This window comes from Chelonia mydas, chromosome 28 (genome assembly GCF_015237465.2).
Source record: "Chelonia mydas isolate rCheMyd1 chromosome 28, rCheMyd1.pri.v2, whole genome shotgun sequence".
NCBI lineage: Eukaryota > Metazoa > Chordata > Testudines > Cheloniidae > Chelonia > Chelonia mydas.
The window spans coordinates 532190-559664 of record NC_051268.2 but is presented as its reverse complement, the minus strand read 5'-3'; the positions used below and the strand labels follow the sequence as shown (position 1 = coordinate 559664).

General features: G+C 53.2%; 1 protein-coding gene across 1 annotated transcript in view; it reads left to right on the top strand.

The window, feature by feature from the left end:
• The first annotated feature begins 1202 nt into the window (after nucleotides 1-1202).
• LOC122463931 (mucin-3B-like) overlaps nucleotides 1203-27475 on the top strand; it is a 59479-nt gene continuing 33206 nt past the window's right edge. Inside the window, exons 1-6 of the mRNA XM_043537068.1 lie at nucleotides 1203-1332; nucleotides 2944-3222; nucleotides 3589-3707; nucleotides 3814-3872; nucleotides 4766-4905; nucleotides 5349-5414. Coding sequence (XP_043393003.1) covers nucleotides 1203-1332; nucleotides 2944-3222; nucleotides 3589-3707; nucleotides 3814-3872; nucleotides 4766-4905; nucleotides 5349-5414 — 793 coding nt within the window. The remainder of the gene's footprint in view (nucleotides 1333-2943; nucleotides 3223-3588; nucleotides 3708-3813; nucleotides 3873-4765; nucleotides 4906-5348; nucleotides 5415-27475) is intronic.

The window sequence follows — 27475 nt, the reverse complement described above, 5'->3', positions numbered from 1 at the left end:
CCTCCACTGCTCCCGCCGTCACCACCACGGCCTCCGGCGAGACCTCCACTGCTCCCGCCGTCACCACCACGGCCTCCGGCGAGACCTCCACTGCTCCCGCCGTCAACACCATGGCCTCCGGAGACACCACCATTGCTCCCGCCGTCACCACCACGGCCTCCAGCGAGACCTCCACTGCTCCTGCCGTCACCACCACAGACTCCAGCGAGACCTCCACTGCTGCCGCCGTCACCACCATGGCCTCCGGAGACACCACCACTGCTCCCGCCGTCACCACCACGGCCTCCAGCGAGACCTCCACTGCTCCCAGCGACACCACCACGGCCTCCGGCGAGACCTCCACTGCTCCCGCCGACACCACCACGGCCTCCGGTGAGACCTCCACTGCTCCCGCCGTCACCACCACGGCCTCCAGCGAGACCTCCACTGCTCCCAGCGACACCACCACGGCCTCCGGCGAGACCTCCACTGCTCCCGCCGTCACCACCACGGCCTCCGGCGAGACCTCCACTGCTCCCGGCGACACCACCACGGCCTCCGGCGAGACCTCCACTGCTTCCGCCGACACCACCACGGCCTCCGGCGAGACCTCCACTGCTCCCGGCGACACCACCACGGCCTCCGGCGAGACCTCCACTGCTCCCGCCGTCACCACCACGGCCTCCGGCGAGACCTCCACTGCTCCCGCCGTCACCACCACGGCCTCCGGCGAGACCTCCACTGCTCCCGCCGTCACCACCACGGCCTCCGGCGAGACCTCCACTGCTCCCAGCGACACCACCACGGCCTCCGGCGAGACCTCCACTGCTCCCAGCGACACCACCACGGCCTCCAGCGAGACCTCCACTGCTCCCGCCGTCACCACCACGGCCTCCGGCGAGACCTCCACTGCTCCCGCCGACACCACCATGGTTTCCGGCGAGACCTCCACTGCCGCCGGCGACACCACCACGGCCTCCGGCGAGACCTCCACTGCCACCGGCGACACCACCACGGCCTCCGGCGAGACCTCCACTGCTCCCGGTGACACCACCACAGCCTCCGGCGAGACCTCCACTGCTCCCGCCGTCACCACCATGGCCTCCGGAGACACCACCACTGCTCCCGCCGTCACCACCACGGCCTCCGGCGAGACCTCCACTGCTCCCAGCGACACCACCACGGCCTCCGGAGACACTTCCACTGCTCCCGCTGTCACCACCATGGCCTCCGGAGACACTTCCACTGCTCCCACCGACACCACCACGGCCTCCGGCGAGACCTCTACTGCTCCAGCTACCTCCACACAGACCACCACTCCCAAGCCATCCATCTCTGCACCTGCACCAGCAGGTGAGTTGCCCAGTATTCTGTGATCTCACTCTCAATATCCGGGTGTAGTGGTTGCCATGGTCACATGTTTTTCTGGTATCTTATGTGCCTGGAGGGTGACGTGCTGTGGAATCAGCATATTCCCTGCTGCATCTTCCTCACCAAACCAGTGTATTTGTGTCTAACCATATGGCATGTCTCTCCTGTGTTACTTTTGTGCTGATGCCCACCAGAGCCCAGCCTGAGACAGAGAGGGGATGGTGAGGTCAGTCGGTGGAAAAGCTGTCTCACAATGTGGGAGGTTAATATCAATGCTGGGTGGATAAATGAATAGATAGAGATGGTGTGTCTGGGGATGGATGGATGGTAGATGGCTAGATAGATATAGGCCTGTGTGTGTGGATGGATGGAGAGATAAATAGGTGTTTCTGGATGGGGATGAATAGTTAGAATGAGGGTATGTCTGCAGATGGGTGAATGGGTAGAGAAGTGTTGAGGGATGGATGGATGGGTGGATGGAGATGGATAGATGGGTGTGTCTTGGCATGGACGGGTGTCTTGCTATGGACGAATGGATGGAAGGTGTGTCTTGGGATGGACAGATGGATGGAAGGGTGAATGGATGGATGGATAGGTTGGTGTGTCTGGGGATGGATGGGTGGATGGATGGGTGGATGGGTGTGTCTGGGGATGGATAGATGGGTGTGATTTGGATGGAATGATGGATAGGTGGGTGTGTTTGGGGATGGATTGGTGGACGGATGGGTGGGTGAGTCTGGGGATGGGTGGGTGTGCCTGGGGATGGATGGGTGTTTCGGGGGATGGAACAATGGATGGATGGGTGCGTGTGGCTGGAGATGGATGAATGGTGGGGTGTTGTGTCTGCGGATGGATGGATGGATGGGTGTGTCTGGGGATGTGTGTGTGGATATTTTCTGGGGATGAATGGACAGATGGATGAAAAGTTGGTAGACTGATTTCTGAGATGTCCCTGGCACCACTGTCCATGACAGCTTATTAGCTTCTATGGCACCCACAGTAATTTTCGAAAGACTCCTTTCTAACATGGTAACCTGCTGACAATCATGCACTCATGGGAAACCAGGAAGAGATGCCAATCACCAAGTGCTCACAGGCAGGGCATTTATTAACCCTCCCAAGAGGAACGAATGGATGCCCCAGAGCACCTCTCTGGCTGCAGCGATGCTCCCGGCGGGTGCCCGTAGAATCCAGCTGGACCATGCAACAGGGCCAGCAATGAGACAGCAGGGCTATTCCCCAGGCCAACAGAGTGAATGGGGGAATCTGCTTCCCTGGGCCCAAAGGAGAGACATGGGTGGGGGCTGCACCAGATGTTAGGGAAGAATCTCCCCCAGTCACCCCAGTATTGAACCCAGTAGCTTGCCCGGGGTAGTTCGGTCCAATGGCCGATCCCCCGTGTTGTTAAATGTCTGTGCTGTATTTCCCATTGGAGCATGTCCGGCTCCAACGTCCAGCCTTTGGTTCCTCTGCCTTCCTCTGCTGAATTCAAGAGCCCTTTAGGAAGGAATTTAGACCCCATGATCCACTCATTGCAAGTCACTAGGACGTAGGCGCCGACGTCATGCAGGCGCTTCTGAACCTTTGGCTCAGCACCAGCGTCCCTGCCAGCAGATGGTGACAGTGCCCGGTGCCGTCTGCCTGAACGTCTGAGTCCCGGTGGGCGTGGATGGGTGCGGGTTTTTAGTGTGTGGGGGCAACACTGTGCGTGTGTGTTGGGGGCTGGGTTCGGAGACCCACCTCACACTCAGGGATCTCTTCCAGTTGATTGCCTGAACGGGGGAACCTATGATGGCAAGAAATGTATCTGCAAGAGTGAATTCAATGGGCCGCAGTGTGAGTTTGCCGAGGATGTTATACCCACCAACGTGAGTAAGTGCAGCCTTTTCCTTTTGGGGTGACGTGCACCCCAGGGACTGAATGCCTGGCTCTGGGTGGGCTCTCCACAGGGAGATCTCAAAGAGCTTTTCCCAAGGCAGGTTGCTCACCTTGTGCCTAGGCTCCAGTCGGGGGAGCAAGGAACAGGAAGGGGACAATGCGGGGTGTAGCCCTGCTCGTCTTCTATTCACTGACCCCTACAGGGGAAAGGCCTAGGATCAGTGGGCGGCTGTGGGTGGGTCGGGTGGTCCTCAGGCTGCAACGTGGGGTTAGAAAGGAAGTGTTGGTGCTGGTGGGGGGCTGGGACGGGTTATGGCGTTAGATGCGTGATAACTGTCAGGGTTTCCATGGCTGTTTCAGGTACATTCCAGGCTGAGGTGGAAGTTCAAGTGAAGGTCACCAACAAGAACTTCTCGGAGGAGCTGAACAATAAATCCTCTCCAGTTTATATGGAATTCGAGGAGCAATTCAAAAAGCAGGTGAGGCCCAGGGGCCAGGAAATAGTTATTCTGTCCTCTTACTGCTGCTGTTGGTTCCTCTTGCCCGGTTTATGCAGGTATGTGGGGGGATTTTTTTGCCTTGCAGATGGATACGGTGTACAAGAGGATGACTGGGTACAAAGGCATTGTCATCCTGTCGCTGAGGTGAGTGTCTGCCCAGAAACTAAGCTGTCCCCACTGCCCCACTCCCAGACTGCACCGCTGTTCGCTAGGTGCCGGATGCTGAGAAGGAGCAAGGCACCCAGTTTTGGCACCTCTGCAGCTCGGCTCTGAGGCAACAAGAGCATGAGTGGTGGAGGGGCTGGACCCTGCACCTCCTGCTCTGGCGCAGCGGCTGGTCTGCTGTGGGTAAACACGAACACGACCCCTCCGTAAATGCCCTCTCGGCCCTCATCCTCCAGAGAAACCTACCCTGTGACAGGCCGGGGAGTGTCAGTTCCCGAGGCTGCCAGACCCCGAAACCCATGGGCTGGGCAGAGCTGCCGCATTCCTGGCTAGTTGCAGGAATGTGTGACCCACGGACCTTCCTTTGGCCCGCAGCGGTCAGGGTGTTAACGTGCAAGATGGGTTAACTCTGTCTGCTGCTCAGTCCGTTCTTCTGTGTGTTAGGCGGGACACCCCCAGAGGAGGGTGCTGCACCCCAGATAAAGCCGGGCTCCTCCAGCAGCATCTCTGTACAGAGGGCTCTGAACTGCACGGCTGAGCCAGGCACCCCTGGCAGCCCTGAAGCAGGCATTACCTGTCTGGGAGCAGAGGGTCAGCATCCCCCTGGCTAGCTGAGGCAACTCCCTGTTGGGTGTGTGCGCTCTTGTGAGTCACGCGAGTGGCTAACCTGTTGCTCTCCCCTTTGGTCTATGGGCGACTAACTCAGGGTTGAGAATTGAAGTGCTTGGAAGACAACCCAGGAGCCCAGGCTCCCAGCCCCCCTTGCTGTAACCTACCAGACCCCACTCCCCTCCCAGAGCCAGGGATAGAACCCAGGAATCCTGGCTCCCAGCCCCCCACTCTAACCACCAGCTCCTGGTTTTGCCCCCCAGGCAAGGCAGTATTGTGGTTGACCACACCGTGATCATCGAGGCCCCCCTGAGCAACAACCTCGATGCCACCTTGGAGTCCGTCACCAAGCAGGTGGTGAAGCAGCTGGAGGACATCAACACAACAACAGGTAACTGCACAGGTAGGCGGTGGGGGTTTGGCCCCTACCATGTGGGGTGAGAGAAGCGACCCTGAGCACCTCACTCTGGTGGTCACTGGCTCCAGTGCTGCTGGGGGGGGGCGTGGGAGCAGGGCGCGGTTCCCAGCCTGGCATACGGCGCCCCAGGGCAGCAGGGAGGTGATGGGGCAGGAAGGGGCAGACCTGTGTCTGCCCCCCACGGGCCATATTCAGACAGTCAAGGGCCCCCTCACTGTGACCCCATTGCATGGCCAGGGTCACCTCCTCCCCCCTCTCAGCTTGGGTGAAGGTCTGGACAGTGCTCAGCACTATGGGGAGAACTGATCTCGGTCTCGGGGGGCCCGATCTCTGCTGGGCTCTCAGCCTGCTGTGGCACTGTAGACCCTACTAACGACTAGCTGATGATTGCTAATGAGTGATGAATGCCTGGTTGCCTCTGTCTCTAGGCACGTTCTGCTTGACGGCTCCACCCAACCCGGTCAAAAACGCCACTACGAATTTTTCGGCGGCAGGTGAGTGACCCAAACTTCTAACGATGCGTGGCTGCCCCATTAGCCCCCAGCCTGCCCCTTCCCATGGCTCTGGGGTGGGCTGACCACACTCAGCCTCCGGCTGACTCTTCTCTTCACCCGTCAGATATCTGCAAGCAGATCGTCTCCCAGCACTTGGCCCAGTACTACTACCCCCACATCACTGAGAAAGGCACCCTGTGCTGCCTCACCAGGTGCTCCCAGGACCTGCCAGATTTCCTGAACTGCAACTACGGGCAGTGCCAGCTGACGAGCTCTGGGCCCCAGTGCACGTGAGTGTGCCCAGCCTAGGGTGTGAAGGATGCCAAGTACGCCCGGGGGGAGCCCGGCCACCAACTTGGTTTGCCTGGCTTCCTCAGAGCTTGCTCTAGATGGGCTGCCCTGTCTTGGGGCCCTTCAGCACCTATACCCTGACTCTGACCCGAATCCTAACTCCTAAACCAGACCCTAACCCCCCCAAACCCCTCACCCTAAACCCCTCACTCTTAACCCTAAACTCAACCCTCACCCTCACCCAACCACTTAACTCTTAACCCTACCCCTAAATCCTTAACCTTAACCCTCACCCTAAACCCTAACCCTACCCCTTAATTCTTTACCTTAACTCAACCCCTAAATCCTTAATCATAACCCTTACCCTACCCCATAACTCTTAACCTTAACCCTACCCCTTAACCATCACCCTAAACACTAACTCTTAACCCATAACCATAACCCTAACCCTGAGCCTGGAGAGGGGCAGGGAGCAACAGGGAAGGGGCTGGCAATGGGGACAGGGGGACCCCAAGGAAGGGAGCTGGGGAAAGGGATGGAGGAGCCGAGGGGAAGGCAGCTGGGCTGAGGGGGGAGCCAAGGGAAGGGTCAGCTTGTGGGGACAGGGGACCACAGTGAAGGGCCGGTCTGGGGTGTGTGCTGTACTCACCCCCCACGTCTCTCCCCACAGCTGTGCCAACAAGGATGTGTTCTGGTACCCAGGTGATCGCTGCCAAACCCGTGTCAGTAAGGTGGGCGTGCGCATAGCTGTTCCCCTGGTCGTCCTGTTCATCGCTGGCATCATCCTAGTCACCCTCCTGGGCAGAGCCAGGCGTCGGAGGCTCTTAGCCTGGTTAAGGGGCCAGGTGCACACAAGGTGGGAGAGAGCAGGGGGGGCTGGGAGACAGGACTCCTGGGTTCTCTCCCCGGCTCTGGGAGGGGTGTGGGGGCTGGTGGGTCACAGCAGGGGGGCTGGGAGCCAGGAGGGGCCAGAGGAGGGCAGGGAAGGATCCTCAATCTTTCTTTTGGGGTGTCTCCAAGGGGTGCAGTCTCTGGCGGGAAGGTGCCAGTGTGTCTCTGCCCCGGGACACTCACGGGGTTGGCCGGTGCTTTCCCCCACAGACTGGACAGCTCTGTTGAGGAGCCGGAGGATTATGAAGAGGAAGCGAGCATCTCTGGGGGTTTCATCATCAAGAACGAAGGAGCCTCATACAACGGTAAGAGCCAGTCACCCCAGCCCGGTGAGCCGGACCCTCTGGCCACCGGCAATGCCCCAGTGGGGCTGGTGAGGCCTGGGGCAACGCTGAGACCGGTGCAGCTCATGGCAGGTGTGTGAGGGGACAATGCTGAGACCGGTGCAGCTAGTGGCAGGTGTGGGGTGGGAGAGGGCGACACTGAGACCGGTGCAGCTTGAGTCAGGTGTGGGGGGTGTGATGCTGGGGCAGCCCCCTCGGCCTCCCCCTTTCTGACTCTGGTTCCCTTCTGGATCCACAGGGAGTGGCAGCAGAGGGACCTTCAGCCCTCAGCTCTCGGCTGTGGACCCTATCATCGAGGTAGGTGCCCTGGGCCACTCCCCGCCCTGGCTTTGCACCAGGCCTGGGGGATGCTGCCATCAAACAGCCACTGGGTGGCACCACTTCTCCCCCACCCGGCATCCTGGGAGAGGAGCAAGTGGGGGTGGTGGGGGGAGGGGAGGTGCCTGGGAGGAGGTATGGGGTTGGGGGAGGGAAGGTGCCCAGTGTGGGTGTGGAGGGGGGCTATGGGGGCTGGGGGAGGGGAGGTGCCTGATGCAGAGGGAGGGGCTACAGGGGGCTGGGGAGGGGAGGGGCCTGATGTGGGGGAGGGGGTTGGGGGAGGGGAGCCCCTTGGGGGCCAACATCTGCTTCTTGACCTCACGGCCCCTCTTTCCCCTGCCCAGATGCACATCCGGAGGCCGAAGCTCGTGAGCAGCCCCTGACCCAGTGGCGGTCCCCCCGAGGTGGTGTGGGGGGGGCCTGCTCGGGGCACTGTGAATAGCCCAGGCCCAGTCCAGACACCAGGCCTCATGGAGCTAGAGCCCCCACCCCCGGGGAAGGGGGCAGAATCGTTTGGTAGAGTGGCTGCTGGAGACGGAGAGGGAAGGAGCCCGTATGTGTGTCAGGCCTCATCCTCCCCTTTTCTTCCACTGTCCCCAGTGTAAATCTGGCATAACCCACTGGCACTGGTGTCATTACCTCCACATGAAGGAAAAGTTCCTGCACCTTGGGGGGCACTTCAGACCCCTCCCCACCCCGCCTCCTCCATTTAGTGCAATAGGCTATTTGGGCGCACCAGCCAGGCCATGTCTACAAAGCACTTTAACCCAAACCTGCTCAAATGGGCACCCTTGCAATAAATTATTAAACTTTTTCGTGGTGGTGGTGGTTTTATTTTTACCAGTAGCTGCAGCGGTAGCAGAAGCTAAGGCCATCCTGGGATACATAAATGGGGGAACGTCGAATAGGGGCAGAGAGGTGATTTTGTGATGCTCTGTACCTTGGGGGAACCACCCAGCTCCCTCGTGTTCATCCTTGTACAATGATTGTGTGGTATCCAGTGCAAAGTTTCTCATGTAGGATGTCTTCGGAGGGCTTCTGATGCACTGAGCCTTGTTGTTATAGTAATCGTTGTTTCAGTAATGTTATAGGTTATAATTTCATGTATATATTGTTATGAGGCTGAAAATGTGTCCTCTTGGCTTAAAAGAAGCCCAGGCAAAAACTCTCCAAGAGCAGAGTGGCAGTTCACACCTCCTCGGGGCAGGTATGGGACAAACCCAGCCCAGTCTCACAGGAACAAAGGACGCTGGCCTAGGCAACATCAAAGGATCTGTTGGACTCTGGAGTGAGTCAGCCCCCTTCCTTTGGTCAGCTTGACACAGCGAAGAGGTAATGCTCACCTGACTCTGAAGGGGGGGCAAAGCCAAGAGGGAAGAAAGGACATGAGAAAAGGGAGAGACTTTGCCATGCTCTTCCTGTCTTCCACCTCCATCTACAGTCACCACATCAAGCAACTGAAGAGCTGATCAAAGTAGAGAGCCTGGCTGAAAGCAACCAGCCAGCCTGTGGTGAGAAGCATCTAAGTTTGTAAGGGCCCTTAAAGTGTTAAGATCAGCTTAGAATGCGTTTTGCTTTTAGTTCATTTGACCAAATCTAACTTGTTATGCTTTGATTTATAATCACTTAAAATTTCTTTGTAGTTAATAAATCTGTTTGTTTATTCGACCTGAAGCAATGTGTTTGGTTTGAAGTGTGTCAGGGACTTCCCTTGGGATAACGAGCCTGGTACATCTAACTTTCTCTGTTAAATTGATGAACTCATATACATTTGCAGCGTCCAGCGGGCATAACCGGACACTGCAAGACGGAGGATCCTAGGGTTGTGTCTGGGACTGGGGGTATTGACTAGTGTCAATTCGGTTGCAGAATCCAAGCATTAGCTTACATGCCAGAGGCTGTGCATGAATAGCCCAGGAGTGGGGGTTCTCACAGCAGAGCAGGGTAAGGCTGGCTCCCAGAGTCAGGGAATGACCTAGCAGATCACAGGTCCAGATAACACCAGAGGGGAATGTCACAATTTTACCTCTGTATTTGGTCCGGGTGCAATCATGCCTAGAATCCTGTGCCCAGTTCTGGTGCACACAGGGGTCAGAGAAGAGCCATGAGAAGGATTAAAAATCCTGTCTTTGAGTGAGAGACTCCAGGAGCTCAATTAGCTTAATGAAGAGCAGGTGTAGGGATGGCATGATCCCAGTCTGTAAGTACCGACGTGGGGAGCAAATATTTAACAACCATCCCTTCAGTCGAGCAGAGGCAGGTCTAACCCTGTCCACAGGTTGGAAGCTGAAGGTAGACAAATTCAGCCTGGAAATAAGGAGTTATATTTTCACGATGAGAGGCATTAACTACTGGAACAATTGCCCCAGGGTGATGGTGGTGGATTCTCCTCCAGTGACCATTTTGAAATGGAGATGGGCTGTGTTGCTCACAGCTTCGACCTAAAAAAACGAGGAGTCTGGTGGCACCTTCAAGAGTAACAGATTTATTTGGGTATAAGCTTTTGTGGGTAAAAAACCCCACTTCTTCAGATGCATGATGTCAAGGTTCCTCCCCCACTCTGAACTCTAGGGTACAGATGTGGGGACCTGCATGAAAAACCTCCTAAGCTTATCTTTACCAGCTTAGGTCAAAACTTCCCCAAGGTACAAAATATTCCACCCTTTGTCCTTGGATTGGCCGCTACCACCACCAAACAAATACTGGTTACTGGGGAAGAGCTGTTTGGACATGTCTTTCCCCCCAAAATACTTCCCCAAACCTTGCACCCCACTTCCTGGACAAGGTTTGGTAAAAAGCCTCACCAATTTGCCTAGGTGACTACAGACCCAGACCCTTGGATCTTAAAAACAATGAACAATCCTCCCAACACTTGCACCCCCCCTTTCCAGGGAAATGTTGGATAAAAAGCCTCACCAATTTGCATAGGTGACCACAGACCCAAACCCTTGGATCTGAGAACAATGAAAAAGCATTCAGTTTTCTTACAAGAAGACTTTTAATAGAAATAGAAGTAATTAGAAATAAGAAATCCCCCCTGTAAAATCAGGATGATAGATACCTTACAGGGTAATTAGATTCAAAACATAGAGAACCCCTCTAGGCAAAACCTTAAGTTACAAAAAAGATACACAGACAGAAATAGTTATTCTATTCAGCACAATTCTTTTCTCAGCCATTTAAAGAAATCATAATCTAACATGTACCTAGCTAGATTACTTACTAAAAGTTCTAAGGCTTCATTCCTGGTCTATCCCCGGCAAAGACAAAATATAGACAGACCCACATACCCTTTGTTTCTCTCCCTCCTCCCAGCTTTTGAAAGTATCTTGTCTCCTCATTGGTCATTTTGGTCAGGTGCCAGCGAGGTTACCTTTAGCTTCTTAACCCTTTACAGGTGAGAGGAGATTTCCTCTGGCCAGGAGGGATTTTAAAGGGGTTTACCCTTCCCTTTCTATTTATGACACATGGAGTGAAAATTACGGCTGCAGGCATTATTACACATGAAGAGAAGGGAGTTACCTTACAAGTGGAGAACCAGTGATGAGAAGTCCAATTCAGTCAGGGTAGATGTGGTTCCCTCCCAATAATTGATGAGGAGGAGTCAATACCAAGAGAGGGAAAATCGCTTTTGTAGTGAGCCAGCCACTCCCAGTCCCTATTCAAGCCCAAGTTGATGGTGTTAAGTTTGCAAATGAATTGTAGCTCTGCAGTTTCTCTTTGAAGTCTGTTTTTGAAGTTTTTGGTTGTTGAAGGATGGCTGCTTTTAAATCTGTTATTGCTTTGACCTAGGAATTATCTGGAGGAGGGTCTCCGGCCTGTGCAATACGGGAGGCCAGAGCAGATGATCACAATGGTCCCATCTGGTCTTGAAATCAGTGAATAAAGAGCTATGAATGTCCACTGGAGATAGGACAAGAAGTAATTGGCTTAATGTGGAGCATGGCAGAGTTTGTCTGGGTTTTAGGAAACACTTTCCAGCTCTCAGGGGAGCTCGGCTCTGGAAAACGCTCCATGGGAAGCCCGGGGGTCCCCGTCACTGGAGGGTTTCCAGAGCAGGTTGGACAAACCCCCTTCAGGGGTGGTCTAGGTTGGCTTGGTCCAAGGATCTGGAGTAGGTGACATCTCCAGGTCCCTTTCCACCCACCCCTTCTATGCTTCTCTGACGTTGCAGGGCCATAATACAGTAGGACAATCAAGAAGAGAATGTTTTACCTTCAGGAATGTGCGTCGCTGCCCCATGAAGCCCAGAGATGGACAGACAGATGGATGGAGCTTAGGGGAAGGAGGACCCCACAGCGTAATGTTCCTACAAGTCAGCTGGCTGCAGAAAGAAGTGAGGCCTTTCACAGGGGCCGTACCCTGCCAGGCAGGAGGTGGTGTGCTTGGGAAAGTTGCCTGAGCTGGGAAGGTGGGTGGAGCAGAGCTGAGGGTTCTTGGCTGTCAGCTGTTACCCTGCAATCAGGGTTTGCTTCCCGGTGTGGTGCAATGATCTGTCCTGGCAGTTGTGCCCAGATGGCAGTCCGAGCCTGTGTGGTGCATTCCTCCCTCCCCAGGCAAGGAATGATCTCTGCTCAGGCTTGCCAGCTGTAAAGGGCTCACTTGTGTCATACTCCAACTCCTCCTCCTGCCCATACACCGAGTTTGCCCCTTTTCCCAGTGCGTTCAGCCTTGGAGAGGGTCAAAGCGTGGCCGGCTAAACACCTCTTCTGTTCTTTTGGGAGTTTCAACAGGGAACACGGCAGCTTCTGAACAGTTTGGGCTTCCTGCGTCTCTGTGATCTGCTCTGATGTACTTATCTATCTAACTATACATACATACATCCCCATGTGCCCTCTCTCTCTCTCTCTCTCTCTCTCTATCTGTAAGCAGACTCTGGGTGAGCTCTCCCCTGACATTTAGTGATGAGCTGTGGAAAAAGTCTTCAGAAGCTGATCTCATTTGCATGGACACACCCACCCTGATGAGGTGCTCAGCATGATGGGATTGCTTGCCCAAATGATAACTTGTGGCTGGTGTTGGATCCCCAGTCTCCTTGTTATTGGGGCAGGAATAATAAAGGGTTGCTATCCTTGTTGTGTGAACCGAAGGCAGCAGAACTGTACCTGGCACACCCCAATGGAGGGACTCACCCTCAACAGAACAGCACTCGCTAGGCAGGGGACATGGGTTTCAAAGCCCTATGGGTGGAGAAAGGTGCCCTTTGACCTTTCTTTTCTTTGTGGTATAGTAAAAGAGCTAATTTAGACTCAGCTGAGAGTCTTGTTACATGCTGCAGTGCTGAAATCACTGATACCTAGGTCCAAATATTAGACCTACTTTAGGATAGCATCTCTATTGCAATAGACTGCCCAGTGTGCACCAGCAGTGAGGCTTCCCCACTAACAGCTGAAATCTCTGAGAGTTGTGTTAAAGGGGGGTGGGCCCTGAAGACATTTTGGTGAGTGGACAACTGGTGGAGAGACAGGACCAGCAGGGCAGCGTGTCAAGTGGCTAGCATGGCGGCTGGCGGAGAGGCATGGCTAGCAGGGCGGCTGGTGGAGAAGCTGGTGGAGAGGGTCAGAGCAGAGCCCCGCAGAGGTGTGGCAAGCAGCCGTTGGGGTGATGAGCGAGTGCCCAAGCAGTGCAGCATGTAAGGTGCCTTCTTACATCCCCCCGCCTTCCACAAAGGTGGGAGGTGATCTCTGCGGATGAACCCCTGAACTCTGGGGCTGCACGGGCCAAGGACAGCAACTGTGAGTGGGGTGCAGAGAAGGGATGGGGCACATTGAAGGGACTTTCGGGTTGCTGGACTTAAGACCCTGAGAGGAAAAGGACACTGCCCAACTTACTTGGGGGTGGGTCTTTTGCTCATGGTTTGTGTTTATGAGCCCTAGTTTCAATGTTTTCCCAAATTAATGCTGAGTTAATTCCCTCCTTTTATTAAAAGTTTTTACTACACTCAGACTCTGTGCTTGCCAGAGGGGAAGTATTGCCTCTTAGAGGCTCCAGGGGGTGGTGTTTAATTGTCCCAGATCACTGGGTGGGGGCTTGTCGTAAATATAAAGGGAAGGGTAAACACCTTTAAAATCCCTCCTGGCCAGAGGAAAAATCCTTTCACCTGTAAAAGGTTAAGAAGCTAGGATAACCTCGCTGGCACCTGACCACAATGACCAATGAGGAGACAAGATACTTTCAAAAGCTGTGGGGAGGGAAAAACAAAGCCACTTTCTCGGTCTGTGTGATGCTTTTGCCGGGGACAGAACAGGAATGGAGTCTTAGAACTTAGTAAGTAATCTAGCTAGATATGCGTTAGATTCTGTTTGTTTAAATGGCTGAGAAAATAGCTGTGCTGAATGCAATGGATATTGCTGTCTGTGTGTCTTTTTGTAACTTAAGGTTTTGCCTAGAGGGATTCTCTATGGTTTGAATCTAATTACCCTGTAAGGTATTTACCATCCTGATTTTACAGAGGTGATTCTTTTACTTTTTCTTCTATTAAAGTTCTTCTTTTAAGAACCTGATTGCTTTTTCTTTGTTCTTAAGACCCAAGGGTTTGGGTCTGTGTTCACCTATGCAAATTGGTGAGGATTTTTATCAAGCCTTCCCCAGGAAAGGGGGTGTAGGGTTTGGGGAGGATTTGGGGGGGAAAGACTTTTCCAAGCGGGCTCTTTCCCGATTATATATTTGTTAGACGCTTGGTGGTGGCAGCAAAAAAAGTCAAAGGGCAAAAGGTAAAATAGTTTGTGCCTTGGTTACTCCCCAGCACTACACATAGGTCTATCTAGATGCCTTGAGAGATCTGCAACCTTTGCACCAGGAAGGCAAGTCACCATGCGGTTCTCCTGGTCATCACAAACCCAGCTATGTTTCTAATGATCAAATTGCCCATTAATAATACCTGTTGCTTCCTAATGGCTAGGGTTCCCTCCCCTGCAAAGATATCCTCAGGGCGAGAGGATACCACAACATTATCTGGAAGGAGGATCCGACTATGGGATCTGTTTCAGAGTGGTAGCTGTGTTAATCTGTATCAGGAAAAACAATGAGAAGTCCTTGTGGCACCTTAGAGACTAACAAATTTATTTAGGCATAAGCTTTTGTGGGCTAGAACCCACTTCGTCAGATGCATGAAGTAGAAAATAGAGGAGCAGGTATAAATACATGAAAAGATGTGAGTTGCCTTACCAAGTGTGAGGTCAGTCTAACAAGACAATTCAATTGACAGTAGGGTATCCAGGGAGGAAAAATAACTTTGGAAGTGGTAATGAGAGTGGCCCATTTCACACAGTTGACAAGAAGGTGTGAGTAACAGTAGAGGGAAATTAGTATGGGGGAAGTTAAGTTTAGGTTTTGTAATGACCCGACCACTCCCCAGTCTTTATTCAGGCCTAATCTGATGGTGTCTAGTTTGCAAATTGATGCCGGTTCTGCAGTTTCACATTTGAGTCTGTTTTTGAAGGTTTTTTTGTTGAAGAATTGCCACTTTTAGGTCTGTTGTTGAGTGTCCAGGGTGGTTGAAGTGTTCTCGTACTGGTTTTTGAATGTTATGATTCCTGAGCTGGATGTTCTCCTTCCCTGAGACTTTCATCCTCCTCTACAGCACAGAGGCTGTCAGACTGGGGGTGGGGCTGTTCTACTGTGTCCCGGAAAGTCTCATCTATGTACCTCTCTGTCTCCCTTAGCTCCTCCAGCTCAGCCACTCTGGTCTCCAAAGCCTGTACATGGTCAAGGAAGGCCAGGAGCTCCCTGCACCAAATGCACACATACGCCACTCACCCATAGGGCAGGTAATCATACATGCTGCATTGGGTGCAATAAATGGGGTAGCCCCCACTCTGTAACTGAACTTCTGCCTGCATTTTCAGGGCCCTGGAGTGCTAGACCGTTTGGCTTCTCCTCACAGAGCGGGGTGTGGCTCATGGTCCTCGCCAGGAAAGGGCGGCTGTGGAGGTTCCCAACACACGCCAAGCCCCGGCACCCCTAAAAATCACAGACTATAAAGCCAAAGAGACTCTGGGCTGAATAAACTCCACTACAGCAGGTCGGCTTCAAAACCAGCCCTGCTCGATTTCAAGATTGCCAGCAATGGAGAATCCACCAGGCCCCTTGGTAAATTGTTCTAAGGGGTAATTAGCCTCCAGGATAAAAATGTGCACCTTATTTCCAGTTTGGTGGGGTTTTTTCATCTTGCTTCAACATCTGGCCAGTGGCTGTTGCTAAATTCTTTTCCTACTCACTCATGCATCTGATGAAGTGGGCTGTAGCTCACGAAAGCTTATGCTCAAATAAATTTGTTAGTCTCCAAGGTGCCACAAGTCCTCCTTTTCTTTTTGCGGATACAGACTAACGTGGCTGTTACTCTGAAACTCTTCAGGCCAGTTTCTCTGGCAAGTCACTCAATTTTTACAGCACAAACATTGTACAAGATTTAACCCACTTGGTCTTTTCCTGGTCCACTCAAATCCTTGGTGTTCAGACAATGGAAAGAGGGTTGGAGTAAATGTTTCTTGGTTTCTAATTGCCGTCCGGTAGCTTTCCAGGTATTTCACAGTCCCCAGCTGTAATGTTTCAGCCTCCTGAGTTGGTTTCCCCATTATTTCATTGCAAACAAGGTAAATCTTGATGCTTGTCCATGTGGACTGCTGATATCATAGGCCAGGTGTGGCCCTGTCCACACTCTGCCCCCAGTTCCCCTCCTGCTTCCCACGCTGCGGGCAGCTCTTCCCCTGTGCCATGGCCCCGGCTGGGGCTGGCGCTGGCACTGTGCTGCCTGCCCTCCTGGTGCTGGGGCCGCACTGCCCAGCCTTCCAGTGCTCCAGGGCTGGAGCAGCTAGGGCCATGCTGCCCGGTCTCCCAGCGCTCTGAGGTTGGGGGGACTGGAGCCACGCTGCCTGGCCTCCTGGTGCTGGGGATACCGGGGTGCTCAGGACTGGGGTCGCTAGCCTGGGGTGGGGGCCAGCAGCCACACTGGGGGGGCTCTGGGCTCCGGTGAGGGTGTGGAAGGGGCGGGGCTGGGGGCTAACCTCCCCGAACCAGTGGTTCACCCTCCGCCCATGCTTGTCCTGATGACAACACTGTGAACCTTGTGGGAGCTGCAGTCCCCCATTGCCTGTCCTGGCTAACCCCACCTGCCCTCCTCACTCAGCTCTGTGTCTGCCAGCCTCACTCTGTCCCTCTGCTGCCATGGGTGCCATGAGGAATTAGATTTCAGAGTAGCAGCCGTATTAGTCTGTATTTGCAAAAAGAAAAGGAGGACTTGTGGCACTTGTAGCTCACGAAAGCTTATGCTCAAATAAATTGGTTAGTCTCTAAGGTGCCACAAGTCCTCCTTTTCTTTATGAGGAATTAAGTCTTTTTGTGGGGGCAGAATTGGACAGGGTGTGTTTCTTTCTTTGGGAGAGAGCTAACAATGCTCCCACCAGGCAGAGAAGGTGGAGAATGACCTGACCTCACTGCCCGCAGCTGACACTAGCTGAATTTACCAGCTCAGAAGCCAAACAGATAGGGCTGTGGGGGTGTTTCTTTAAAGGGGTGGCTTATCGGCACCCCCTTTGCTAGCAAACTGAAGCCCCCACTCAAGGTACCGACCAAACCAAGAAGAGCAGTGCCTATGACATAAGTAGTAGAGCCCTACCAAATTCATGGCCATGAAAAACACATCGTGGACTGTGAAATCTGGTCTCCCCCCGTGAAATCTGGGCCTTTTTTGTGCTTTTAACCAATGCTATAAAAGTATCCTATACTATAGGGTAAAATTATACAAAAAGACACAGCGTTTCTCAAACTGGGGCTCCCAACCCAAAAGGGGGTTGCAAGGCTATTGTAGGGGGGTCACAGTATGGCTACCTTACTTCTGTGTTGTTGCTGGCGGCGGCACTGCCTTCAGAGCTGGGCACATGGCCGGCAGCAGCTGCTCTCCAGCTGCCCAGCTCTATATAAGGGGTGGAACAGAACAAAGGAGGTTCCAGTCATGAGAAATCCTCTAGTTACCACCTGAGCTGGAACAAGGGCTGGACCAGGGGAAAGGATTGGGCCCAAACTAGGAAGGAGTTCAGTCTGTGAAAGCAGCTTATTGGAACATCTCTGAGGGTGAGATTTTATCTGTAATCAGTTTCTTATTGTATTATGCTTAGACTGGTGTGTTTTGTTTTATTTTGCTCAGTAACTTGCTTTGTTCTGTCTGTTTTTACTTGGCACCACTTAAATCCTACTTTTTATATTTAATAAAATAAATATTTAATTATATTTCATAATTTTATATTTAATTAATTGTGCGTCAGCCTCGTTGTTTACATCAGAAATCCAGCAGGGGTTCCCCCTACCTCCAGCCCTCGCTGCTTGGGCGCAGGATGACATTCCTGAGATGGAACCAGTAATTCGGTTAATTAGTTTAATTAATTATGAACTGGATCATTTCAGGCATTTAGCAGCTTGTGTCACTCTCTGTTCTTTGTCCTGATCGATCTTAGCCATGGGAAAATGCAGAGATTGCAAACTCTGCTGATGGGACAAGTCATCCAAGTGTTGTGTGCCGGCCCGACTAGAAGAGCCGATGTTGCAATTAAGCAATTTTCATCTCATCTGATCTAATATAGGCTACATGTAGGGTTGGGGCTACAGTTTATGTAACTCTAGGTAGGGACATAGAATATTAGGGTTCGAAGGGACCTCAGGAGGTCATTGAGTCCAACCCCCTGCTCAAAGCAGGACCAAGTTTTGCCCCAGATCCCTAAATGGCCCTATTGAACTCACAACCCTGGGTTTAGCAGGCCAATGCTCAAACCACTGAGCGATTCCTCCCCCCATGACATGAGCGCCAACTCAGCCAATCATTACTCTTCTTCTACAGCTAATTTCCATGCTGGGTGTCATCGGTCCAGCCATGTATGTCAAAAGTTCTCATTGGCTGATGATTTGGAGAATCTCTTGTGGCTCTTTATAGGTCACATGCTTGGGCATGGGTGTTTGAAAATCTCCTTCTAGCATGACTGACTCTACTGTGCACTGAGGTGGCGCTGCTGGGGAAACGGAGGCAGGAGCACAGGGCTCGCCCCTAGATGCACAGAGCCTTTGGGACTCAGAGAACGAACTCTAGGGCCGGCCTTGCTAATGCAGCCCTATGAACCAATAGATCAACTGCAAATTCAAGGGCCAGATTCATCATTTTACTTTTGGCAGCTTTGCACAATTTCGGGGGTGCAAAGCAGGTGGGAACCTGAAGCCAACTGGCGGCTGCCCTTGGGCTGCTCTGCACTCCTCTCATGGGCCAGTGAATCACCCTTAAGAACTCAAAGGTAAAAATGAGTTAAGGTTGGTAGTTGATAGGACATCTTCAAATCATTGGGTCTGTTGTTTAGCATTTGGGTAGGAAATTTGAACTCGTTAGCAAAACAAACAGGCAAACGAGGAAGTGCCAAGACAAAACCAAACCATGGAGGTCAGGTGGACGGTGCGTGTTAGTAATGAAAGGGTAAAGGCACTTCAGGGAGGATGTGGTGATCCTCACGTGATTCCAAGCTAGCTCAAGCACTGCAAAGCCAAGGAATCTGGGGTAAGGCCACACTGAAAGGCAATCCAGTCATGTTAAAATCTGGAAATGCACAGGTCAGGCACCCACAGAGTTTTAGCTGTGCCCCTGTAGTGACCACAAGAGGGGGAAAACCAACTAACTTGTCTTTAAAAATTAGTTTAATCTAATGTGGGACCGGCAATTCCTAGGGCCAGCAGGGACCATTGTGATCATCTAGTTCAGTGGTCCCCAACCTTTCTCTGGGAATAGTATATTCCTATTCCCAGAAGACCATGGCGGGCACCAGACACCCCGCTGCCGAAAGACCGCCGACAAATGACAATGCTTCTCGGTGGCATTCCCGCGGGTGGTTCTCCGGTGGTTGTTCTTGGCGGCGGCCTTTCGGTGGCGCGGTGTCCTGGAGGCGCGTGCAACTGCCCTGGCGGGTGCCATTGCACCGGTGGGCACTGCGTTGGGGACCCCTGATAAGGTTGGACCTCCTGCAGAATACAGGTCAAAGAAGGTAACCCCAGTGCTTCGTGCATCTGCTACAGCAGACGTTTTAGAAAAGCACCCAGTGTACTGTGGGTTGTTTTTTACTCTGGGCTAATAAAGATGTTCATTACGTTTCCCATCTGCCAAGTCAGACTGAGAAGCAATTCCTACCCCCTGTGCTTCTCGGGAGACCATCCCCAGCTGGATGTTAGAGACTAAGGCCGCGGCCTGGGATCTGCACATCGACCTGTGCCACTCTTTCTCTGCAGCGCTCAGAGGCAGATGGAGGGCAGAAACCAAAGCGACGAGAGGAGAAAGGACAGGCCAGGGCTGGGAGGCCGGGACTGCTGCAGACGAAGGAACGGGTGATGGACACAGCCTCCCTCTCAACACGAGGTTCCTGGCCGGGAGCACCGGGCAGCTGGCAAAGGGAGAGGACAGTGTGGGTAACGCCAGGGGAGATGGCACAGACAATGCCACCGGCATTCTGGGTGCGGCAGGTGAGTGGCATGAACCGGACATTGTCACCCGGTTACTCAGCTGCTTTCGATCAGTTCAGCCAGTGACACAGCCCAGTTACATCAACTGGGCATCCTAGAATCATAGAATCATAGAATATCAGGGTTGGAAGGGACCTCTGGAGGTCATCTAGTCCAACCCCCTGCCCAGAGCAGGACCAATCCCCAACTAAATCATCCCAGCCAGGGCTTTGTCAAGCCTGACCTTAAAAACTTCTGAGGAAGGGGATTCCACCACCTCCCTAGGTAATGCATTCCAGTGTTTCACCACCCTCCTAGTGAAAAAGTTTTTCCTAATATCCAACCTAAATCTTCCCCACTGCAGCTTGAGACCATTACTCCTTGTCCTGTCATCTGCTATCACTGAAAATAGTCTAGATCCATCCTCCTTGGATCCACCTTTCAGGTAGTTGAAAGCAGCTATCAAATCCCCCCTCATTCTTCTCTTCTGTAGACTAAACAATCCCAGATCCCTCAGTCTCTCCTCATAAGTCATGTGTTCCAGACCCCTAATCATTTTTCTTGCCCTTTGCTGGACTCCCTCCAATTTTTCCACATCCTTCTTGCAGTGTGGGGCCCAAAACTGGACACAGTACTCCAGATGAGGCCTCACCAATGTCGAATAGAGGGGAACGATCACGTCCCTCGATCTGCTGGCAATGCCCCTACTTATACATCCCAAAATGCCATTGGCCTTCTTGGCAACAAGGGTACACTGTTGATTCATATCCAGCTTCTCGTCCACTGTCACCCCTAGGTCCTTTTCCGCTGAACTGCTGCCTAGCCATTCAGTCCCTAGTCTGTAGCGGTGCATGGGGTTCTTCCGTCCTAAGTGCAGGACTCTGCACTTGTCCTTGTTGAACCTCATCAGATTTCTTTTGGCCCAATCCTCCAATTTGTCTAGGTCACTCTGGGCCCTATCCCTACCCTCCAGCTTATCTACCACTCCTCCCAGTTTAGTGTCATCTGGAAACTTGCTGAGGGTGCAATCCACACCATCCTCCAGATCATTAATGAAGATATTGAACAACACCGGCCCCAGGACCGACCCTTGGGGCACTCCGCTAGATACCGGCTTGTCAAGGTTCCTCCCCCACTCTGAACTCTAGGGTACAGATGTGGGGACCTGCTGAAAACCTCCTAAGCTTACTTTTACCAGCTTAGGTTAAAACTTCCCCAAGGTACAAATTAATTTTACCCTTTGCCCTTGGAATTTCCACTGCCACCACCAAACTTTAACTGGGTTTACTGGGAAACATAGTTTGGACACATCTTTTTCCCCAAAATCCTCCCAACCCTTGCACCCCACTTCCTGGGGAAGGTTTGGTAAAAATCCTCACCAATTTGCATAGGTGACCACAGACCCAAACCCTTGGATCTTAGAACAATGAAAAAGCATTCAGTTTTCTTACAAGAAGACTTTTAATAGAAGTAAAGGAATCACCTTTGTAAAATCAGGATGGTAGATACTTTACAGGGTAATTGGATTCAAAACATAGAGAATCCCTCTAGGCAAAACCTTAAGTTACAAAAAAGACACACAGACAGGAATAGTCATTCTATTCAGCACAGTTCTTTTCTCAGCCATTTAAAGAAATCATAATCTAACACTTACCTAGCTAGATTACTTACTAAAAGTTCTAAGACTCCATTCCTGTTCTGCCCCCGGCAAAAGCAGCATACAGACAGCCCCAGACCCTTTGTTTTTCTCCCTCCTCCCAGCTTTTGAAAGTATCTTGTCTCCTCATTGGTCATTTTGGTCAGGTGCCAGCGAGGTTACCTTTAGCTTCTTAACCCTTTAGAGGTGAGAGGATTTTTCCTCTGGCCAGGAGAGATTTTAAAGGGGTTTACCCTTCCCTTTATATTTATGACACGCCTGCCAACTAGACATGGAGCCATTCATCACTACCTGTTGAGCCCGACAATCTAGCCAACTTTCTACCCACCTTGTAGTGCATCCATCCAGCCCGTACTTCCCTAACTTGCTGACAATAATACTGTGGGAGACTGTGTCAAAACCTTTGCTAAAGCCAAGGAATAACAAGTCCACTGCTTTCCCCTCATCCACAGAACCAGTTATCTCATCATAGAAGGCAATTAGATTAGTCAGGCATGACTTCCCCTTGGTGTATCCATGCTGACTGTTCCTGATCACTTTCCTCTCGTCTAAGTGCTTCAGAATTGAATTGAATTGAATGGTGCCCATGGAGCGACGGCCCATTGAACCAGCTGGGATCCAGCCCCATTGACTCTCATAGAGTGGTGGCCCATTGACCCCAAGTGGGGAGATCCGGCCCCATAGATTCCCATGGAGCGAAGGCCCATTGACCCCAGCTTGGATCCCACCCCGTTGACCCCACAGAGTGACGGCCTATTGACCCCAGGTGGGATCCAGCCCCATTAACCCCATGAAGCGATGGCCCATTCAACCCAGCTGGGATCCAGCCCCACTGACTCCTATAGAGTGGCGGTCCATTGACCCCACGGAGTGACAGCCCATTGACCCCAGCTGGGATCTGGTCCCATTGACCTCCATGGAAAATTGGCCTATTGACCCCAGCTCAGGGGATCCAGCCCGATTGACCCCACGTAGCAATGGCCCATTGACCCAAGTTGCAACCCAGCTCCATTGACCCCCATGGAGCAAATACCCATTGACCCCAGGTGGGGTAGTCCGGCCCCATTGACTCCATGGAGTGATGGCACATTGGCCCCAGCTGGGATTTGGCCAGTAACTTTATATAACATCCCTAACTCCATGGTTGCACTTCTCCACTATTACATGTGGCTTCCAGGCGCTTGAGCAAGGTGAATAAAGAACTCAGCAGACTTGGCCCTGATCTAATTTCCATGAGGATGCTTAGGTGTGTGTTGCCTGCACCATACTACACAGGAAAAAAAAGGACAATGAGATCTGTTCGTTCGTTCATCCAGACAGACCAGAACTCCTGGGTTCTCTCCCTGGCTCTGGGAGAGGAGTGGGGTCTGGTGGGTTATGGCAGGCGTCGGGGAGCTGGGAGCCAGGACTCCTGGGTTCTCTCTCTGGCTTTGGGAGGGAAACAGGGTCTGGAGGTTAGAGCAGTGGAGGGGGCTGGGAGCCAGGACTCCTGGGTTCTCTCCCCAGCTCTGGGAGGGGAGTGGGGGCTGATGGGTTAGAGAAGGGGGGGCTGGGAGCCAGGACTCCTGGGTTCTCTCCCCGGCTCTGGGAGGGGAGTGGGGGCTGCTGAGTGAGATCGGGGAGAGAGTCTGGGATACAGGACTCCTGGATTCTATCCAGCTCAGGAAAGCATGGGGGCTTGTTTCTTTCAGAAATCTACCTGAACAGGGGAACTCCCAACACCACCGAGTGTATCTGCTGACGGGGCTGGACAGGCTCCAGCTGTGAGTGATTCGACCCCATGACGGCCTGCCAGAACGGAGGAACGGCCATTGGACACATCTGCTTCTGTCCCCTGGGCTACAGTGGGGAGCGCTGTGACTGCAGGGACAGCTGCCAGATCTGCCAGAATGGGGGAACGCCCGTGGGAATGGAATGCACCTGCCCCCAGGGTACGGGGGGCCACGATGTGAATATTGTAACCCTGACACATGCAAAAACACGCACACCTGGACTAGCAGCAATAGCACCACCTTCACTAGAGCCTCCGTCCCCACAATCAAAGCACCCACCTCCTCCAAGTACACTCACATCTTGCACTTGAGAGTCCTGGACTCCACTCGCACCAAAATTGACACTAGGTCCTCCAATTCCAAGCACACCAACAGAGGCAACTCCCCCACCTCCACCCACATCGTAACAACCAAAACTTCCTCCAACTGCCACAGTACAACCACCATCCTCTCCACATCTACCCGGACCATCACAGCCACCACCTACCCGACATCCTCCCTAACCAGCTCAGCCACCGCCTCCCGCACCTCCACAGATAAAATTACGGCTCCCTGGACCTCAACCCCCACCAGCACAGTCACCACTTCCTCCACTTCCACTGGTACAACCATCATGCCCTTTACCTCCACCCCCACCAGCAAAGCTACGACTTCCTCCAGCCACAGCCCCACCACCATGGCCACCAGCTCCCACACCTCCAACCCCACAAGAACAGCCACAACCTCCCCGACCTCCACCCCCACCACCACAGCCACCACCTCCTACACAACCACAAACACAGTTATCACCTCTTTCACCTCTAACCCCCCCACCCCCACCTCCCGCACCTCTACAGGTACAACCATCCCCTACTTGGCTTCCACCCCCACCATTGTAGCAACAACCTCCTCCAGAACCATCACTACAGCCACATCCTCCCCCACCACCTCCCCCACCTCCATTGGTCCACCCACCACCCCCTTGACGGCCACCTCCACTGGTAAAAATTCCAGCTCCTCCACATCCACTTCTACAATGACCACTCCAAGTACCTCCACCACCACCCCGAGATCCACCACTGCCTCCACCTCCACTGGTAAAGCCACCACCCATTTGACTTCCACCCAAACCAGTACAGATACCACCTTCTCCACCTCCACTAGTACAACCACCACCCCCTTGACTTTCACCCCCACCAGCACAGCCACCATTTCCTTCACCTCCACTGGTACAACCACCATCCCCTCCACATCTACCCTGACCAGCACAACCACCATCTCCCCGACATCCTCCCCCACCAGCACAGCCACCACCTCCTCCACCTCCACTGGTACAACCCCCAGTGTCTTGATCTCCACCGGCACCAGTACAGTCACCACTTCCTCCACCTCTATTGGTACAAATACCCCCCCTTCACCTCCACCCCGAGTAGTACACTCACCACCTCCTCCACTGGTACAACTACCAACCCCTTGACCTCCATCCCCACCAGTACAATCACCACCACCTCCACCTCCACCCTCACTAGCACAGCCACCGCCTCCTCCACAACCACCACTACAGTTACCTCTTTCACCTCTACCCCCACCACCAGATCTACCACCTCCCCCACCTCCTCTGGTACCACCCCCACTCCTTTGACCTCCACCCCTACCACCACAGCCAACATCTCCTCCACCTCCACCAGTACAACCCCCATTCCCTTGACCTCCACCCCCATCAGTACAGTCACCACTTCCCCCACCTCCACCACCACGGACAGCATCTCCTCCACCTCCACCCGCACCAGTAAAGTCACCACCTTCTCCACCTCAGTTGGTACAACTACCACCCTCTTGACCTCCACAGCCACCCCCTCCCCCACCTCCCCTGGTACAACCCCCAAGTCCTTGACCTCCACCCCCACCAGCACAGCCACCACCTCCCTGATCTGCATAATGAGCATCCCATCCACATGGCCATTGACTATCCCTAGCACCACATGTCCTGTGACCTCTACCTGTGTGATCCCTGCCAATTGCCCTGTCCCCACTCAGGACTGGAGCACCACCAGCTGGGCCAGCACTACCCCAGGTGAGTCTCAACTCAGCTTCTGGATGGGGCTATGGCCGACATGGCCTTGTTGTGTATTGTGTATGCAATGTGCACAGGCCATGTCTTGTGTAACTGTTCTGGTGCGACCCAGGGGTAACTCTTCCTAAGTGTAAATATGGAGTAGCTCTTGCCTGGTGAGATTGCAGTTTGTCTCCTGTGTCTTGTGCATGTGCTGCAGCTCTTCTCTGATGTGACTACAGAGTGACTCTTCCCTGGTCTGCGTCTAGCGTAGCATCTGACTCTTGTAAATATAGAGTCACCCTTTACCAGTCTGCAACCAGTTTAACCTCTAGCTTGTTTCGACCCAGAGGAACTCCTCATTGATGAACATTTGGAAGAGGGCTGGTGAAAAATTTCCATGAAAAGCAACATTTCTGGGGCTAAAAGTTCAGTTTTTACAGAAATTTTTTGACCAGCTCTTTAGCCGCCTACAGTTCAAGCCACACAAATTCAACCTGGATATTAGGCACAAATATTTAACAGTGAGGTTAATGAACCATTGAAACAATCTCCCAAGAGCATTGGTGGAGTCACTGTATCTTGATACTGTCCAATTCGGTTTGGATGCTGTTGTAGAAGGGGCATTAGTCCAAGACGAAATTCTCTGGCCTCTTTTACACAGGTGCTGAGGGTCCCACTGAGGCCCACTGGGCTGAATAATTTTGTTTACACCAGGGGTAAAATCAGGAGTGAATTTCTTCAATTTCAGAGCTGTTACAGTGCTGTAATTGAGATCAGATCCCAACCCTGAGTTTAAGACCCTGTCTATGCTAGAGAAATTTCCACTGGTATAAGCGGATTAGTGTAGTGGAATTGGTGCAGATTCCTAATGTAGATGCACTTCACCGACACAAGACCCAAATACCTTACACTGGGGCAAATATCTTTAGTGCAGACAAGCCTAAGAATATCTGAGCTGGGGCTAGGAGACTGGGGCCTAGAAGTTAGAGCAGTGGGAGCTGGAAGCCAGGACTCCTGGGTTCTCTCTCTGGCTCTGGGAGTGGAGTGGAGTCTGGTGGTTTGGAGTAGGGAGGGCTGGGAGCCAGATGCCTGGCTCTGGGTGGGGGGCGGGGGGCTGGTGGGTTAGAGAGTGGGAAGCTAGGAGCTAAGTTCCCTCTAAGCTGTATGGCCATGCCGCAGCCTGTCAAGAGCCATGAAAGTGCTCAGGGTGCAGCAGGGAGAGATGCCTCTCCCCCAGCCCCAGAGCTGCCACGGCAGGGAGAGGCGCCTCTCCCCTGGTCCCAGCCCAGGCGCTACTGTGGGGAGAGAGGGCTGGGGAGAATCCTCTCTCCCTGCCACAGCCCTGGGACTGCCTGCACCCCAAACCCCTCATCCCCAGCCCCATCCCAGAGCCTGCACCCGCAGCTGGAGCCCCCACACTCCCATTGCCCCAGCTCTGAGCCCCCTCCTGCACCCTAAGCCTCTGATCCCTAGCCCCACCCCAGAGCCTGTACCCCAGCCAGAGCCCTCACCCCCTCGTACCCCAACCCCTTGCCCCAGCCCTGAGTCTCCTCCCACACTCTGAACCCCTCAGCCCCACCCCCACCACATATCACCTCCAAATTGGTGCACATAACAAAATTCATTCTGCACATGCATGGGAAAAATTAGAGGGAATATTGACTGGGAGCCAGGACACCTCAGTTCTGTTCCCAGCTCTGGGAGGGGAGTGGGGTTAGAGTAGCAGGTTAGAGAAGGGGGGCTGGAAGCCACGACTCCTGTGTTTTACCCCTGGCTCTGGAAGGGGAGTGGGGATGAGTGGGGATTGGCAGACTTTCCTGGCTCTCACTAACACTCATGGTGGATGTTTGTCCCTTTCAGTTTCCTGCCAGAATGGCGGCACATACAATGGGATCTAGTGCATCTGCATCCCTGGTTTCTCTGGCCCCGTGTGCTCCTCCCATGATACCAGAAAGGCCTGCCAGAATGGCAGCACTCCCATCGGTACCAAATGCATCTGCCCACCTGGACACTACGGCAACCTGTGTGAATCCTATAAAGCCTCCAGGGACTGCCAGAACGGGGGAACTCCGTTGGGAATTGAGTGCCTCTGCCCACCTGCGCACTATGACCTCTGGTGTGAATTGAATGACAGCAGCACTTCCAGGTCCACCACTACCAGGTCCCCTACCACCTCAGCTGGCACCATTCCCCCAAGCACAGTGTCCCCTCCCACCACATCCCAGAATACCACCACACCACATACCACCACAACTACCGCATCCCAGAATACTACCACGCCACATACC